At 54.7% G+C, this 15,914-nt stretch overlaps 2 protein-coding genes across 6 annotated transcripts; one reads left to right on the top strand and one right to left on the bottom strand.

The window, feature by feature from the left end:
* Positions 1–4,464: 4,464 nt before the first annotated feature.
* PLSCR3 (phospholipid scramblase 3) lies at positions 4,465–9,498 on the top strand. 4 transcript variants are annotated; one of them, XM_063112046.1, is made up of 8 exons: positions 4,465–4,553; positions 4,746–5,374; positions 5,639–5,874; positions 5,964–6,006; positions 6,106–6,326; positions 6,529–6,690; positions 8,415–8,576; positions 8,771–9,498. In XM_063112046.1, the coding sequence occupies exons 2-8, from the start codon at positions 5,368–5,370 to the stop codon at positions 8,825–8,827; spliced, it is 888 nt and encodes a 295-aa protein (XP_062968116.1). In that variant the 5' UTR covers positions 4,465–4,553; positions 4,746–5,367; the 3' UTR covers positions 8,828–9,498. The 4 variants fall into 4 exon arrangements, 3 of the variants coding, with proteins under 3 accessions (XP_062968116.1, XP_062968117.1, XP_062968114.1); XR_010024652.1 differs by lacking the exon at positions 4,465–4,553 and having other exon boundaries at positions 4,603–5,374; positions 8,771–9,030; positions 9,138–9,498; XM_063112047.1 differs by lacking the exon at positions 4,465–4,553 and having other exon boundaries at positions 4,603–4,997; positions 5,209–5,374.
* TNK1 (tyrosine kinase non receptor 1) lies at positions 9,464–15,277 on the bottom strand. 2 transcript variants are annotated; one of them, XM_063109510.1, is made up of 12 exons: positions 15,077–15,277; positions 14,873–14,943; positions 14,552–14,743; positions 14,266–14,421; positions 13,863–14,146; positions 13,359–13,632; positions 12,080–12,174; positions 11,567–11,746; positions 11,241–11,320; positions 10,513–10,811; positions 10,334–10,429; positions 9,464–10,249 (listed from the first exon to the last, which is right to left on the bottom strand). In XM_063109510.1, the coding sequence occupies exons 1-12, from the start codon at positions 15,237–15,239 to the stop codon at positions 10,136–10,138; spliced, it is 2,004 nt and encodes a 667-aa protein (XP_062965580.1). In that variant the 5' UTR covers positions 15,240–15,277; the 3' UTR covers positions 9,464–10,135. The 2 variants fall into 2 exon arrangements, with proteins under 2 accessions (XP_062965580.1, XP_062965579.1); XM_063109509.1 differs by having other exon boundaries at positions 11,567–11,731.
* Positions 15,278–15,914: the final 637 nt, after the last annotated feature.

The following is a 15,914-nucleotide window of genomic DNA, read 5'->3' as shown; positions in this document are numbered from 1 at the left end:
GACCAAGGTGAGGAAGGGAGAGATTTGGGGCAACATGAGTCTTCAGTGTGGGCTGAGTTTCTGAGTTAGGCAGGAAAGGAGAGAGAAAAGGCAGCAAGACAAGCTGGAGCAGCACTCACAGCATGTAGAGACCTGGAGGATGTTTAGGGGGCAGTATTTATTAAGCCAGTGTTGATCATGTGTCAGACACACATTACAAGGAAGTTCAACCCTGAGAAGACAGACACTGTCCTTTCCCTCATGCAGTTTCCCATCTAGTAGTGGAAATGGACTTAAACAACCAAACACAAATATATTATTGTGAGTTGTGCTACTTGCTTGAAGGAAAAGAACAGGGAGGCAGTGGAACAGCTGAACAGTGAAGGTTGTACCCCTTTAGACAGGAAGGCCTCACCACGAAGGTGCTGTTGAATGAAGCTCATTCATGTGCAAAGTGGAGGGGAAGTGTATTCTAGGAACAATGAATAGCTGGCAAAACAGGCTGAAAGGAGCAGCTCAAAATCTTTGAGGCTCCTAGGAGAAAATTTGGTGATTTGGAGAAAGAGCAAAACCAGTGTGGCTGCCATACAGTGACTAAGGGGTCTCGGATGGCTGGTACGGGCCTTGCAGACAGTGGTAAGGGTTAAAGTCATTCTTTTTTTTTTGTGGCCGGCTGGTACTAAGTCATCATTTTTAATTTCTCTTTTTGTGTATGTTTTATAATGTACAATCTGTGTGATATATTAAGGGTGCATACTTAATTTTTCTGAAGGTCTGTATTCAAAAAAATGTGCAGACCCTTTCTCTAAATGAGAGGATTTTTAGGTAACCTCATCCGGTCCCGTAACTTTAATTACGGTGTGCATACCTTTATATCCATGATTTCTATCTCCCACCCTAGTGTCTACTGAGCTCCAGACTCCTGTCCCAGCAGCTTTCAAGGCAGCCCTGAAGCAAGAGAGTATATAAGAGACTTGAAAGAATTCCTGGTGGCTGGCTTAAAGACTTTGAGAAGGTCAGCAGTGAGAGATGAGGATAACAGGGCTAACTGGTAGAGGGCCTTGTGCTGACAGGTTGGACTTTCTTTTGAGGGCAGTAGGGAGCCACTGAAGCATTTATATCCAGGGAGGTGGCATGATTTGAGGCGCATTAGTAGAGGATCATATTTCTTCATTTTCTTATAACACCAAGGTCAAGGGTTCAGATCCCCATACTGGCCAGCTGCCAAAAAAAAAAAAAAAAAAAAAGTCTTCATTTTAAAGATGAGTATAATAAGGCCTCAGAAGGAAGCTCCAGAGTGGCCCAAAGGCAGAGCCACAGCTGGATCCCCAGGCTTCTACCTTCCAGTCCAGTACTCTTTCTGTCTCTCCATTCTTCATCTCGAGTGGCATCTAGGGCACAGAGGGAAGCTCCAGGTATCTGGAATGGCCATCCTCCATGTAATGGGATCCCAAACATCTTAGCTTTGGTCCTGCCAGTATATACTGGGCATGTAGGGAACCAAGATAAATAAGGTTTGCTTGGTAATTGGTCCCTCTTATTGAGATTTGTTAAATGAGGTATTTGAGTTGGGTTCAGTGTAGTCAGGCATGACACAGTAAGGGACACTCAGACCAGAATGGCAAAAAGATTCAGTTTATTACTCAGACCCAAGAGAGAAGATGGCAGCACACCTCACAGGGCCAATGGGAAGGGAGGAGCCATCCAGAACACACAAGCTCAAAGAGCAGATGGGGAGAAAAAGAGAGAGGGAGGGACCTGCGGGCTGAAGCCTTTAATGGGATCCAGAGTGTTACCTACGTGGGTTTCCCACGACAGGGTTGGATTGGTTAATTCGAAGGGAGCATGAAGCTAAGTGCAGGAACTCGGGTCACATTATTGGGTTCACCAGGCTTAAAGCAAATGTAAGACAATCAAGCAGTTTCAGAGTATGGGCTTTATCTATCTAGAACACAAAAGTGGGAATTGGAGACTACCTCAAAATATGTTGGTCAAAGGTGACAAGCAAGGGACAGGACAAGATGAACGCTGAGGCAGCATTAATAATGAATGAGAGTTGTGACAATTCCTGAACACTGTGTTGGGTCTTCTCAACAGCCCTGCAAGTTAGTGGCAAGAGAAGCTAAGAGAGATGAAGTAACCTATTTATACTGCGCAGCTAGGACCTGAGTAAGCTGTGATTCAAACTCTCTTCTGTCCAACTCCCAAAGCTAAGTTCTTTCCCTCTACAAACTAAGACATTTATTTATTTATTTATTTATTTATTTATTTATTTATTTTTTGTCTTTTTCGTGACCGGCACTCAGCCAGTGAGTGCACCGGCCATTCCTATATGGGATCCGAACCCGCGGCGGGAGCGTCGCCGCGCTCCCAGCACCGCACTCTCCCGAGTGTGCCACGGGCTCGGCCCTAAACTAAGACATTTAGATTTCAGCAGTGAAGACAGACCCTTTAGAAAGATAATCTGATGTAATGTGTTCAGTGTTACAAGTAGGTACTGAGGTGGGCTTGTTTTGCCTTTGGAAACTGGTAAGACTTCAGTCTGTTTGTTAGGTTTTCAGCATGCGTAGGAGTTTGCCAGAAAAAAAGACACAAGACCATATTGATGACAAGTCAAGAGGGAGAACAGGAGTGCCTAGAGTCCAGTACTGATTGAGTGGGCAGGCAGGAAATGAGCAGAGTAAGGGTGGGGACTGCACTGTGCATCCAGGCCATCAAGTCTTATTGACTCAAATACATGTCCGGAATCTGGCTGTTTCTCACCACCTCCCTTGCTATCACCCTGGCCCCTGCTCCAAGCCACTATTGTATCTCACCTACATTTCTGTGAGAACTTCCTTCTGCCTTTACTTACCTACAGACTACTCTTGACAAAGCAGCCTGAAAGAGATCCTTCTAACTCAGTAGTCCTCAGCCTGGGCTGCACATTAAAATCTAGGCAGTTCTCACGAAGTTCATTTATTCATCCATTTTCTGTTGCTTCTAACAGAATACCTGAAACTGGGTAATGTGTTAAAAAATGAAATTTATTTCTTACAGTTTTGGAGGCTATTGAGTCCACGGTCTAGGGGCACGTCTGGTGAGGGCCTTCTTCTGGGCAGGGGCTGTACAGGGTCCCGTGGTGACACAGGATTTCACAAGGCGAGAATGGCAAGAGCTCTTTCACGTGCTCTTCTTATAAAACCACCAGTCTAGGGCTGGCTTGTGGCTCACTTGGGAGAGTGTGGTGCTGGTAACACCAAGGCCACAGGTTCGGATCCCTATACAGGGATGGCCAGTTAGCTCACTTGAGAGAGCCTGGTGCTGACAACATTGAGTCAAGGGTTAAGATCCCCTTACTCGTCACCTTTTAAAAAAAATAATAAAATAAAAATAAAACCACCAGTCTATGCCCATGACAACCCATTAAATTATTAACCCATTACTCCATGAATGGATTAATCCATTCATGAGGACATAGTCCTCACAATCCAGTCACCTCTTAAAGGCTGCACCTTTCAACATTGGCATAGTCTGACTTCTCACCCTCTTAACATTGTTACAATGGGGATCAAGCTTCAATGGGTTTGGGGTGACATTCAATCCACCTCTCTGACCTCCCTCTTGGTAACCCCATTCCTGCCTCACTGGTCTTTTTGTTTATTGAACAAGTAAGGCACACTTCTGCCTCAAGGCCTTTGCCCTTGCTGTTCCCTCTGCCTGAAACACTCTTCACCCAGATGACTGCATGGCTCAATCCCTCACCTCCTTTAGATTCTTAATCAACTATTACCTTCTCAGTGATGTTTTCCTAATCTGCTCTCTTTAAAATTACAACCCCCACCCACCACTCCCTCTCCTCCTTATGCTGCTCTAGTCTTCATAGCACTTATGACCATCGGACTTCCCATTTTTTACTTATTATCTGTCTCTTCTCCACTAGAATGTAAGCCCCAGGAGGTCAGGAATGTGGAGGGTATTTTTTTGTTTTCGTTTTTGATGGCTAGTCGTTAAGGGGATCTGAAACCAAGGTTTTGTCAGCACCATACTTTAAGGGAGTGAGCTAACCAGCCAGCCCGTGTCTTTTTAATTAATTTATTTTTTGGCAGCTGGCTGGTCGGGGGATCCAACCCCCCTTTTTTTACTTCTGTGTATTCCTATCACCTCAAATGCTGTCTGACATATAGTAGGTGCTCACTAGGGTCAGGGTTAAGGGTTAGGTGTTAGGGTTAGGCCTTCTGTGCACGTGGGCGGCACTTCAACTCAACTCTTATGCCACTCGGCCAGTAGGCCCCCACGGCGCCAGACTTGCTCACACCGCGCACCTCCTTGGGCTCAGGACCCAGAAGATGGGACTCCTCTTGGGGGAAGCCTCTTCTGACAGCGCTTCCTCCTCTGGCCCCGAGACTCACGTCACTCACTCTCATTACTGACGCTGTTTGGCCACCGCGTGGCTAGCTAGGCGCGCCTGAAGGAAGTACTGACTGCAATTGCGAGGCGCCTGTGTGGGTCGCCGCTGAGGCAGGGAGAGAAGCCGGCGAGGTCGCCCCTGCGAGGTAGAGAGGAAGCCAGGAGCCAGTCCTGGAAGCCAATGAGTGAGTGTGAAGGGTGTTCCGCTGCGTCAGCGAGGCCCGAACCGCCCTTGGGAGGAGGAGTCCAGAGTCCAGGGCGGCCGGGCGGCGGGAGCGCACGCAGAGCTCGCTTCCCACCAAGGGGCGCTCAGCACTCACTGCCCGCGGACCCGACGGGGGTCGCGGGGCTGGGTACTAGTCGGCTGCCCTCCCCAGGCGCCCTTCCTCTGCGCGTCTGCAGTGGGAGCGGAAGAGGCGGGGACGCCGGCGATTTCAAGGAGCTCTAGGTCCAGAGTCCGCGGCGCCCGGCGGTGGAGAGGCGGCCTCTTCCCTGCGCAGACGCACTGCCCAGGCCGGGAGGGGCGGGGCCCGGACGGGTCGAGGGGCGGAGTCAGGTCCTGGGCCCGCCTCCGCCAGCTCTTTTGAGCCGCCGAGTGCGCGGCACCCGAGCAATTCTGGGGTCTTCAGGTGAGCGGGGGCACAGAGGGATCAGGGAGACCGCCTTCGAGGTCGGACCGTCGGTCTATCGCGGGTCCACCTGTCCTGCCGTCCCCCAACAGCCGCCTCTGCGGAGAATGGGAGAACAAAGGGAGGGGGCGGTTCTGGGGCCCCCGAGGGAACCCAGGGTCCCAGGTACTCCGCACCGCCCACTGACACTTTCGGTTTCTCCCCGAGTCAGAGGCGCCGCCCAAGAGACCCCGGCCGGCGCCGGGCGCAGCCGCCTCTCCGCATTTGCCTGTCAGTCTTTGTGTCTGTCTCTGTATCTGTCTGGCTGTCTCCGAGCTTGCCTCCACTTCCAGAACTAAGCCTCCGGGACACCGACATCCACCCCTTTCCCATGGCAGGTAAGTGGGCGCAAGGCCGGGGGTCTCCGTTATCCCCCCACGGACTGGGGAGCCGGGTGTTTAACACATCCCCTGGGAATGTGCTCGGACTGGCTTCGTGGGGCCCCTCCCTTCCTCCCGGGGAGCCACCGCCCTGCTCCCCTGCCCCATCTTTCTCCGCTTCTTCCAACACATTTCCTCCGTAGCCTCGTGGCCCTTGGGCTGAGGAATAAGGGAATGAGGCTGCGGATACCTTTCTAACCTACCCCTGCCCTCCCCCACCAGGCTACTTGCCCCCCAGAGGCTACGCCCCTTCGCCCCCACCTGCCTACCCTGTGACCGCTGGGTACCCGGAGCCGGCGCTGCATCCTGGGCCCGGGCAAGCGCCAGGACCCGCCCAGGTTCCTGCCCCTGCCCCCGGCTTCGCTGTGTTCCCCTCACCCGGCCCCGTGGCCCCGGGATCCGCTGCTTCCTTCTTGCCACTGCCGGGAGTGCCTTCTGGTCTCGAATTCCTGGTGCAGGTGAGTGGGAGGGAGGAAGAGAAACAGGGAGGGGACCAGAGCGTGCAGGCCGGCTGGCTGATGTCAGCTCCCTCCTACTCTCTTTCCAGATTGATCAGATCTTGATTCACCAGAAGGCTGAGCGAGTAGAAAGTAAGTGGAAGGTGCAGTAGGTTGGGCCCTGTGATAGGGGCAGAGATGGTGGGCTCCTGGGCGGGCCACGTGCCTGAGCCTCATGTGCACCCCCGCCAGCATTTCTCGGCTGGGAGACCTGTAACCGGTACGAACTGCGCTCCGGGGCTGGGCAGCCCCTGGGTCAGGCGGCCGAGGAGAGCAACTGCTGCGCCCGTCTGTGCTGTGGCGCCCGCCGGCCGCTGCGTGTCCGCCTGGCCGACCCCGGGGACCGCGAGGTGCTGCGCCTGCTCCGCCCGCTCCACTGTGGCTGCAGCTGCTGCCCCTGCGGCCTCCAGGAGGTGGGTGGGAAGGGATGGGACCGGGGAGAGGCTCTGGTGTGGGGCGGGACAATGATGAGGCAGGACCCAGGGTAAGATTGGCTCGGGTGCTAGTGGGCAGGTGGGGATAGGAGGTTTAGTGAGGAGGGCAAGTAGACAGATGATAAGAGCTGGGACCAGGTTGCCCTGGCTCAGCAGTGACCCTGCCTGCCTCCCACTCCAGATGGAAGTACAGGCTCCACCAGGCACCACCATCGGCCACGTGCTACAGACCTGGCACCCCTTCCTCCCCAAGTTCTCCATCCAGGATGCCGATCGCCAGACGGTCCTTCGAGTGGTGGGGCCTTGCTGGACCTGTGGCTGTGGGACGGACACCAACTTTGAGGTATCAGGAACATGGGGAAGTTCCTGGGACCTTCTTAAACCAAGATGCAACTTCACTGATCCCAGATGGCAGTTTCCATGAGGCAGGATGGCCAGCACTAAGGTCAAGACCCTAAGCTCATCAATTGAAATCCACTGTGACTCCATTTCCAGTTTTCCTCCATTTGGAAATAGGATGTCCCAGTGGTCTTACAAAAGCATGGCAAAGAGGATTTCATTTTAAGGACCAATGCTGATTGTTACATATAGCCCTGTGCTAGGGTAAAAAATCTAAAGCCAGCCTCAACTTATGGTGAAAGATGATTTTTTTTATTTTTTATTTTTTTATGGCAGCTGGCTGGTACAGGGATTGAACCCTGGACCTTGGTGTTATCAGCACCACTGAAAGATGATTGTTAAGTCTGCTGTGGGCTGAGCCCATGTGGCTACTGTGTATGAGTTTGTGAGCCCAGGCCCTGGAGCAAGCACTAACTTAACATGTTAACACCTTGTGGCTTGCCCTGCCCACCTAGACGTCCAAATCGTCCTTCCAACCTGAAATCCAGGTAATGTCCTTCTCACCGTGCATTCCTATCACTAACCTGGAGCCTGGAGATCCCAAGTGGTGAGAGTTTTAGAGAGTGAGGACTGGGAAGCACCTTGGTTTATAGAAGACAAAGCCACTCCACAGACCCTTGAGCTATTTAAGGAATATTTCCTGTGCAGATAAGGGAGAAACAACAGGTATAATCCAGTAGATTTTCCCACACTTCTATTGATGTGCCCTACCTAAGGTTACTTTTAAAAAATGAGTCACCTTGGTAGCTGGAGGGAGGTTTTGTGATGGGAACCGGTTGGGAAAGAGATAACTGAGTGATCTCAGGATGGGAATGTGTAGACAGTAGGGTTCTCACAGGTCCAGGGTCCTTTTATGTAACTATGAATGGTCCATACTTGGGCTGCACCTTTCAGACCACACGGCTGGCTGGGACAGGCCCTGCACAGCCTGGGACTGGGCTGCAGGAGGTGCCCCAGAGCTGTAGGACAGTGGAGGAAGGGGATGGGAAGGACATAGAAGGAAATCACTCCCGTTCTAGTCTGGAGAATAAGCATAGGAAAAGGACCAGGAAGTCACTGTAAGTTATCACCCACACTGGCAGGGCCTGTTGCTGCTGGGTTCAGAGACCAGTGAAAATTGTGGTCCTCAGAGGCTACTTGCTGCTGCTCTTCCCCCCAGTGGACAGGCTTGGATCCCCTCTAGATGAGGCTTGCATGCAATGCTCGACAGAGCCCTCCCCTACTTTGCAGACTAGAAAAGAGGCCCTCCTTTGGGCCTTCTAGAAGCCTGCTTGGTTGGTAAAGTACAGACAGGATTTTGGCAGCCTCCTTTGGTCTCTCAGCCAGGATACTCTGTGCAGGGCACAAACTGTTAACCAAAGCAAACCTAGCAATGAGCTATATGCTAAGGGGATTAGACTATGTAGTGCTTTCATTTCACCTATGACTGGTGTTCAGTTATGTCATGCATGGCCTTTGGAGCGCAACAGATCTGAGTCTGAATCCTGGTTTTTGCTACATACTCTCAGCATGACCTAGGGTGCCTCAGTTTCCCCAGCTGTCACAAGGCTGTTGGGAGGCTCCACTGAGTATAGCACCTGCACGACACATACATGGGAGTGAGATTGGAGGCAGGTGAGATCGGTTGCATCCACCCCAGTGGAGTCCTTCCACCCTCCCTTCCGACAGGTGAAGACAAGGGATGAATCCCGCAGCGTGGGTCGCATCAGCAAGCAGTGGGGTGGGCTGCTTCGAGAAGCCCTCACGGATGCAGATGACTTTGGCCTACAGTTCCCATTGGATCTGGACGTGAGGGTGAAGGCTGTGCTGCTGGGAGCCACGTTCCTCATTGTGAGTTGGCTGCCCCTGCCCCTCCCCTCCTGCCACTACTTTGCTGTCACTTAGAGCTCTGTGCACTTCCTGGCCTCTTGCTAGGAAAAGATCAGGGACAGATGTTGTGGGGGCTTGAGGTTCCAGACCTGGGTTGTGATAGCTGAGCCAGGGTGACCCAGCTGGATCTCCAGTTGACAGTGGCCTCCCCTCAGGACTACATGTTCTTTGAGAAGCGAGGAGGTGCTGGGCCCTCTGCCATCACCAGTTAGAGGCCGCCTCAGGGTGAGAAGACCATCACCTCAACCAGAATTCAAGATGGTCACCTGCCCTGGCCTGGCTCCTCCTCAGAGGCAGCCCCTTTCCTCCACGTACACTGCAGAGGACAGACAGGGGTGCCTGAGAGGCTGGGGGCCATGGCACCCCATCCCTACCTTCCTCCCCTTGCCTCCTTCACCTGTGGCCCCCACAGAGGGTACGTATGAGCGCCCTTCCCCTACTACCACGGTCTCCCAGAAGTCCCTCAGCTCACAAGCACCTCAGCTTCAAACTTGCCCGCACACTGCCCCCACTCACTTCCAGGGCTTCTGCTCCAGAGGAGGCCATTGGAACCCAGGACTCCGGGGTTTTACAACAGGGCCAGGGTGGAGAAGGGTAAGCAGCACCAAAGATGGAAGACACGGCCACCCTTCCCCTGCATCAGCTTGGCCAATGAGTTCAGCCTCAGACTATGGCACTTTGAGGGAATCCCCACCTCTCCAACAGCTGTAGGGGCTGGGCCCAGTGCCAACTTCATCTCTCCCTTGGGCCCTACCCACAGCTGGTGCTTGCTGCAGCTTCCTTTGCCTTATTTAACCACCCCTTCCTTCCCTTGCCCTAGGAAGGAGGCTGCATCTTTGTATGTTATATTCATATAAACTTTGTAACGTTTTGGACATTGGAAGATGTGTGTAATCGTGGAGGGTAGAAGAAAGAGTTGATGTGGGAAAAAACGAAGGGAAATAGGGCTGGGGCAAAGGCTGGCCTGTCTCCTAACCCACGCTATCTGGATCAAATGTCCTTAAGACCAGGAGAACAAATTTCATCACCCATGATGGCCCTGGACCAAACCAAGGCAGTTTAGGCCACGTGCCCTAAGTCAGTATGGTTGCTTCCATCATCCATGATTGCTGCCCCAGAGTCCAGTGTTGTAGCTGGCTGTTCCCATGGTCCAGTACGGCCACTTGATCATTCTCTGTAGTGAGTCAAAGCTTCCTCTGGAAATGATGTATGGCAGCTCTTTTCCTCCAAGTCCTCCTCTTGTTTGGGAAAGTGGTGGGCAGAGTAGACTAGATCTTTCTTGGCCCATCCAAGGGAGCTTGGCCCTCAGAGGCAAAGGGGCAGGGTTAGGAGGAGACACTCATCAGTGCCTGACCCCGGGCTCCTGTATCCTACTACAGTGCCCTGAAGCAGATGAGATCTCCCCAGGTGTGAAAGTCTGCCCGTGTCAGGACCTTGTTCTGGTTCTGCTTGGTCCCACATGCCCAGGTTCTGAGAGGCTAGGCACTCCATGCTGGTGTCCATGCTCAAGGAAGCAGAGTTCATGGCCGGGCCAGGACATAGCGGCTGGCAGCTGAGAGGTCCCACTGGTAGTGCTCCAGGATGCGCCGACAGTCAGCTCTGGACCGGCTACTCAGTTGGAAGAGATGGTCTACCTGTGGAAGCAGGAGGGAGGGCAGCTGACTGCCAGGTGGCAGGGGGAGGAGAGGAGGGAGCCCAAGAGAAGGGTCTGGCTTTACCTTAAGGTTCCGGATGGCAGAAACCACATCTCCCCCAGTGGCTCTTAGCGCCGCTTGGCACTCCCGGTGGGTGACTCCATGCACGCTCATCTCCACCTGCATGGGACAAAGCCTCACTCAGGCCCCTGCCCTAGCTCGTAGCCACTTCTAGACACCAGGCCATTTCACTGAGACCTCACCTCCATAATCTTCCTCTGAAACTCAGGGTTGGCAAAGAGACCTCCAGAGGGGACAGTGGCTTTACTGGCTCCAGGTGCTCCCATGGGGTGGTTGTGTGGGGGTTCTCTTTTGGGCCAGGGAGGCCGCTCCCTGGGGGGCTGGCTGGGCTGAGAAGAGCTGGAGGCAAAAGGCGGGCGTGGAGGCAGGCTTGGGGGTGCCTGGGGCACAGCTCTGGCATGTCGAAGTTCAGGGGGGCTCGAACCACCCCCTGTGGGGCGAGGGCCCAGGGACAGAACTGACTCTAGACTCTTGGAAATGCCTGCACAGTTGAGAAAGAAACAATTGAGAGGAGGCCCAGATGCTAGGCCCTGCCTTCTTCACGCTCTCTGTCTTTATCTGTGTTGAGCTGGATGGTTTTGCAAGCATTCAAAAGCTGGCCAGCCCTGTCCTCGGGATGGTCCTTGTGTTAGGTGGGACAATCAGACAGGTGTGCAAATAGATACCAAGGCGTTGACAGCTGAGGACCCAAGGAACTGAGAACTCAAGGGCCAGGGTGGGGAGATGCTTTCAGTAGAGAAGGCAGAGGCCTTTGTATCTCTTACAATCTTGAAGTATAACTAGGATGCCTACAGGCAGAATTTGGGGGAAGGATATCGTACAGGCAAAGGCATGGATTCAGGGCAGGTGGTACAGAATTGGAGGGTTGTACTTGATCTCCTCAGAGACCCTGGAGTCCCCCAACGCCCACCTTTCATCTTCTGCAGAGGTATGTTCCTTCTCTGGCCCCACGCTGCAGGTAGATCCCGAAGCTTTACCTTCTCTCTGTCCCTGCGGGAGAATGATCCAGTTCATCCTTCACACCACCCCTCTCCACCCCACATATCAACATCCCCTGCCAAAGAAACTCTCTGGGGCACTCAGGAGACCTAAGGGGGAAGTTCCAGCTGGGAGACGAGTCTAATCTCATCTGCAGCTTCACCCTGGTCCTCTTCCCAAGCATCCCTTCCAGAGAAGTTGCTGGACTTGGTCAGTTTCCCCCACCCACATCTGTCCCTCACCCTTACAGATCCTCACCCATCTATGCTTCCCCGGCGTCGCTCTCCCTGGGCAGGTGAGCCTCTGTGGACTGGACGGGTGGCTGGTGAGCCCCCCAAGTCTGTCAGCGTCACTGCCGAGGCTGGGAAGCTGCCCACTTTGAAGGTGCGACCGTTCTGGCCCTTCCAGGTTGTGGAGTCAGGGCTGTAGGAAGAGGAGCTGGTCAAGGGCATGGGAGCAAGGGGGACAATAGGGACTGGGCTCTGGGCCACATTCAGCTGACCAAGCTGTGTGCCTTGTAGCTGCCTCAGGCTGGAGGAAAGGAAGCTTTTTTCTTTCTAACACAAAAGGGCTCTATGGGTCAGTCAGCAGTGGCTCCAGCAGAGCAGCCAGGACTGTGCTGAAGCTCTCAGGGCCCAGTGGGGAGAGAAGGGGAAGAGTCAGAAGATCAGGGTTCAAGGAGATGGGGAGAAACAGAGAGGAGACTGGGAGTCAGGAAGGTTGGGAGGAAGTCCTCCTCTTGGGGATCCTTGGGAGGCATGGGGCTATCACCTGCCGTCGATGATGGTAATGGGGTCCCCAGGCTCCATCCTCAAGGCACCTGGCTCTGTGACATCCCTCACACAGCGTCCCTCAGAAGGCCAGGCCTGTAGAGACAAGTAAGGGTGACTGACCTCAGGCTTGTGGCCTGAATCAGAAGGTCATATGGGAGTAGGAAAGAAAGGAGACTCCCCTCTGTGCACCCCCCAATCAAATTCTTACCAGCTATATCCTCTGTGCTAGGCCCAGGGTGGGACTCTCCCTATCCCCAGTTGTAATCCAATGGGGGAGGCAAAACTGAATCCCATGTCAATCTGGATACCGCCCAGGGTTCAAGGAGCAACAAAGAAGGACTCTGTCCCAACCCAAGGGGAATAAGGGGACAGCCATCCTGTACACAGCTTTTACTACACACCCAGGCCCATCAGATCCATCCCCTACACATCTCTGGAAAATTTCCCCTCCTCTCCAGCCCCACTGCCTCACCCCTCATCCAGACCTCCTCATCTCACTTCTGCTTCACAGCCACTGTCAGTATCACCCCTCTTATCCATCCTTACACCACACCAGAGTGATACAATGCATAAAGCTGGCTTGTAACTCCCCTGCTCAAAACCCTCCCATGGCTCCCAAGTGCCCTTAAAGACTAAACTCCTTTAATGGTAAGTAGTGACTTAGGGAACAGCTCTGAAGTCAAACTGAATGGTTCAAATCCCACTCCTCCACTTATTGTGTGACTTTAAGCAAGTCACTTGAACTGTTAGTGCCTCAACTGCCCCATCTGTAAAATGGAGATAATAATAATTACCTCATCGGGTTGTTGAAAGGATTAAATGAGTGACTATGCATAAAGGTGCATTTAAAGCACTTAGAACAGTGTCTTACACAGATCAAGGGCTCCACATATTAGCTAGTGCTACTGAGCAGCCTTACAAACCCCCCACGAGGCAGGCCCTGCTCACCTCTGCAGCCTCATTCCTTCCGTTTCCCCTCCCACGCTGAACTTCTCTTCCTCTGCCTGTCAAACACCCAGGTCAACCACCACGCTCTCCTCTGTGCCCCTTTTCTGGCCCACACACAGACCCCTGCCTTTCAGTCTGCATCTGTGTAGCCCCAGGCTGCCTCCCCAGGGCTCTGAGCTCCCTACAGGTAGGGACTGGATCTGTTTTGTTCAGAGCTGGGTCTCAGAGCCCAGCAGAGGCATCAGGATATGTTAGTCTTGTGTAAGGAACCCTGGGAGAGAGAATGGAGGAAAGACAGACTGTGTATCTGGGGAGGTGGGAATCCCCACCTCTTGGAGCAGCCCCTCCAGGTAGGAAAAGGTAGGCCGGTCAGCAGGGTGGGGGGCCCAGCAGCGCAAGGCGAGGGCGTAGAGCGCCCTGGAGCACAGCGGAGGCCTAGGCAGCCGGGCACGGTCCCTCTCCAGCCGCTGTAGGATGAGGTACGGAGGGACCCCGGCCCAGGGTTCCTCGCCCCCGGAGAACATCTCCCACAGCGTCACCCCAAACATCCACACGTCCGAGGCAGAAGAGAAGGCTCCCTGGCGCAGGCTCTCTGGGGCACACCTGCGGAAGTGGAGAGGAGGGGGGCCGGATATGTACACCGCAAAGCTCCACCGGGCACCGCTCCCCGCAGTGCTCCCATCATCCTCAGAAGTCCTCCTTTCCAAGCCCTTCCACACCGATGACCGTCTCGTCCCAGCCTCCCTCAGAAGACCAGCCCCCGCGCACTTCCCCTCAGCTGCTGCGCTGCAGACTCGCCCCCTCTCCCACCGCCCTCAGGGCCTCGCCCTCACCAGGCAAAGGGGATGGGGCGGGGCCCGCCCATGACGTAGCGGCCGTGGGCGCCGCCCAGCGGCCGCCCCAGCCCGAAGTCTGCCACCTTGATGGTGCGCGGCGAAGCCAGCAGCAGGTTGCGCGTAGCGAGGTCTCGGTGCACCAGCCCGCGGGCCCCCAAGTACGCCATGGCCCCCGCCAACTGCCGCAGGAAGAGGCAGAGCAGGGCCACGGGTAGAGGGGGTGTCGGGGCTGGGGCCGTCAGGCGCGCGTGCAGGGAGCCCAGTGGTGCCAGCTCCATCACCTGCGGGAGCGCAGCGCTGCCTGAGCCAAGGTCCGGCCCCACCTGATTCTGGCCGCCCACCTCCCTGCCGCCCACCAGCCCCAAGGCTGCCCCGGGAGCCAGCGTCAGGATCTGCTCACCATCTGCAGAGGCTGGCCCAGTACCAGGCCGTGCAGACGCAGCACGTGTGGGTGCTCCAAGTTCATCATGACCGACACTTCTCGCAGGAAGTCCCCCAGCTCTGTGCCCACGGGGCCTTCGGGACCTACCCGGAGGGACTTAACAGCCACTGGGACCTGGAGGTGGAGGGAAGCACCATCAGGCAACTTGGGGAACAGCCATGCGAGGGCCAGGGCAGAGCGGGCATGAACAGTGGGTGCAGCTGGGCCAAGTACTCTGGATGAAGTAGGCTCCCTGGGCACTCACACTCTGGCCACTGGGCAGCGTCCACAGCCCTCGGTGCACCACACCAAAGCAGCCTGAGCCCAGCAGCTCCCCTCTGCACACAGCACCTTCTGGGATCAGACACTTGAGTCCCGCCTCAGGCTCAGGGAGGCATGAAAGGCTGTCTGAGGGTAGGGTGGTCTCCTTCTTCTCAGGGACAAAACCCCCGAGGATCTGAAACAGGGGTGGGAAATCAGGTGTGCAGAACCCTGCATACCCCTCCAGCCACTCAACCCACCCCATTCCCCGGATCTAAGCTGGTCCTTTAAGACTCTCAACACCCCAACCCCCACCCCAACACACCTTGTAGACCCAGTTCTTAGACTTGAGTCCTGAACGGTGCCTCTTCAGAGCTTCAGCCAGTCTGCGCTGGGCTGCGGGAGGCCAGAATCAGAGGGCTGGGGTGGGAGTGGGGCAGGGTGCAGAGGCAAGAAGAGGGCTGGGGAGGTGGGGGGGATGATAGGCTGGGGAAGGAGAGACCAGGGCCTCAGGGCAGAAGTTCCTCACCAGGGCGGCCCATGCCAATGCTGTCCAGGTCCTCCGGCCGAACAAAATTGAAATGCTCTGGGTGAGTGACATTCAGCTCCTCAAGGATGGGCCGGTAAAACTGGGACAGCTGGATGTCCCGGAGCAGCTGCAGTAGCCACAGGGAGCCCCCCTCAGGGAGCATGTCTGGAGAAGGAACCCCTAAGGGTGATGGCACTCTCCTTCAGATGTACAGCCCAGGGTAGGCACCTAAGACACTCAGACGCCAGAGATGGGGTCTCCAGCTCCAACTGCAACCTGTCAAACACGGGTACAGAGGGAGGGACACATCAGAGACAGCCAGGAATCCTGCCACTCACACACACACCCCAGGTAGAATGCTCCCCATACCCCAGACCTCCAGGTACTCTACCCCGCTCACTGCTGAGAAACCTGCCCTCCTCACACCTTACATTTTAGTCCACTGCCTGACCTCCTGACTCCTGAGCTATCATGGCACACTGCCCCCGTACTCCTAGGACACCCAGATGCACTGCCCTTTTAGACCGGAGCTACACCGTTGAACATACTTATATACACCTGAGACACCTGCCCTCGTCATACAGGAGGCATTTTTGCCTACCACACACACACTGGGGATGACCAGATATGCTAAGCACACCATACCTCAGACACATAGGTAGATACGCACATATACATGAAGGTACTCTGCCTCCCACCCTGCCACACACATGCATACTGAGACCTACAGGTATGCTGCAAAACATGCCCGAGACTCCCAGATACATATCCTCTGAAATCTGAGACATTCCAGTATGTCGCCGTGAACCACCCAGGCTTACCGCCACCCTCTCACATA

The sequence above is a fragment of the Cynocephalus volans genome, chromosome 10 (assembly GCF_027409185.1).
Source record: "Cynocephalus volans isolate mCynVol1 chromosome 10, mCynVol1.pri, whole genome shotgun sequence".
NCBI classification, from domain to species: domain Eukaryota; kingdom Metazoa; phylum Chordata; class Mammalia; order Dermoptera; family Cynocephalidae; genus Cynocephalus; species Cynocephalus volans.
The sequence above is the reverse complement of the archived record's forward strand: the minus strand, read 5'-3'. Positions and strand labels throughout refer to the sequence as shown.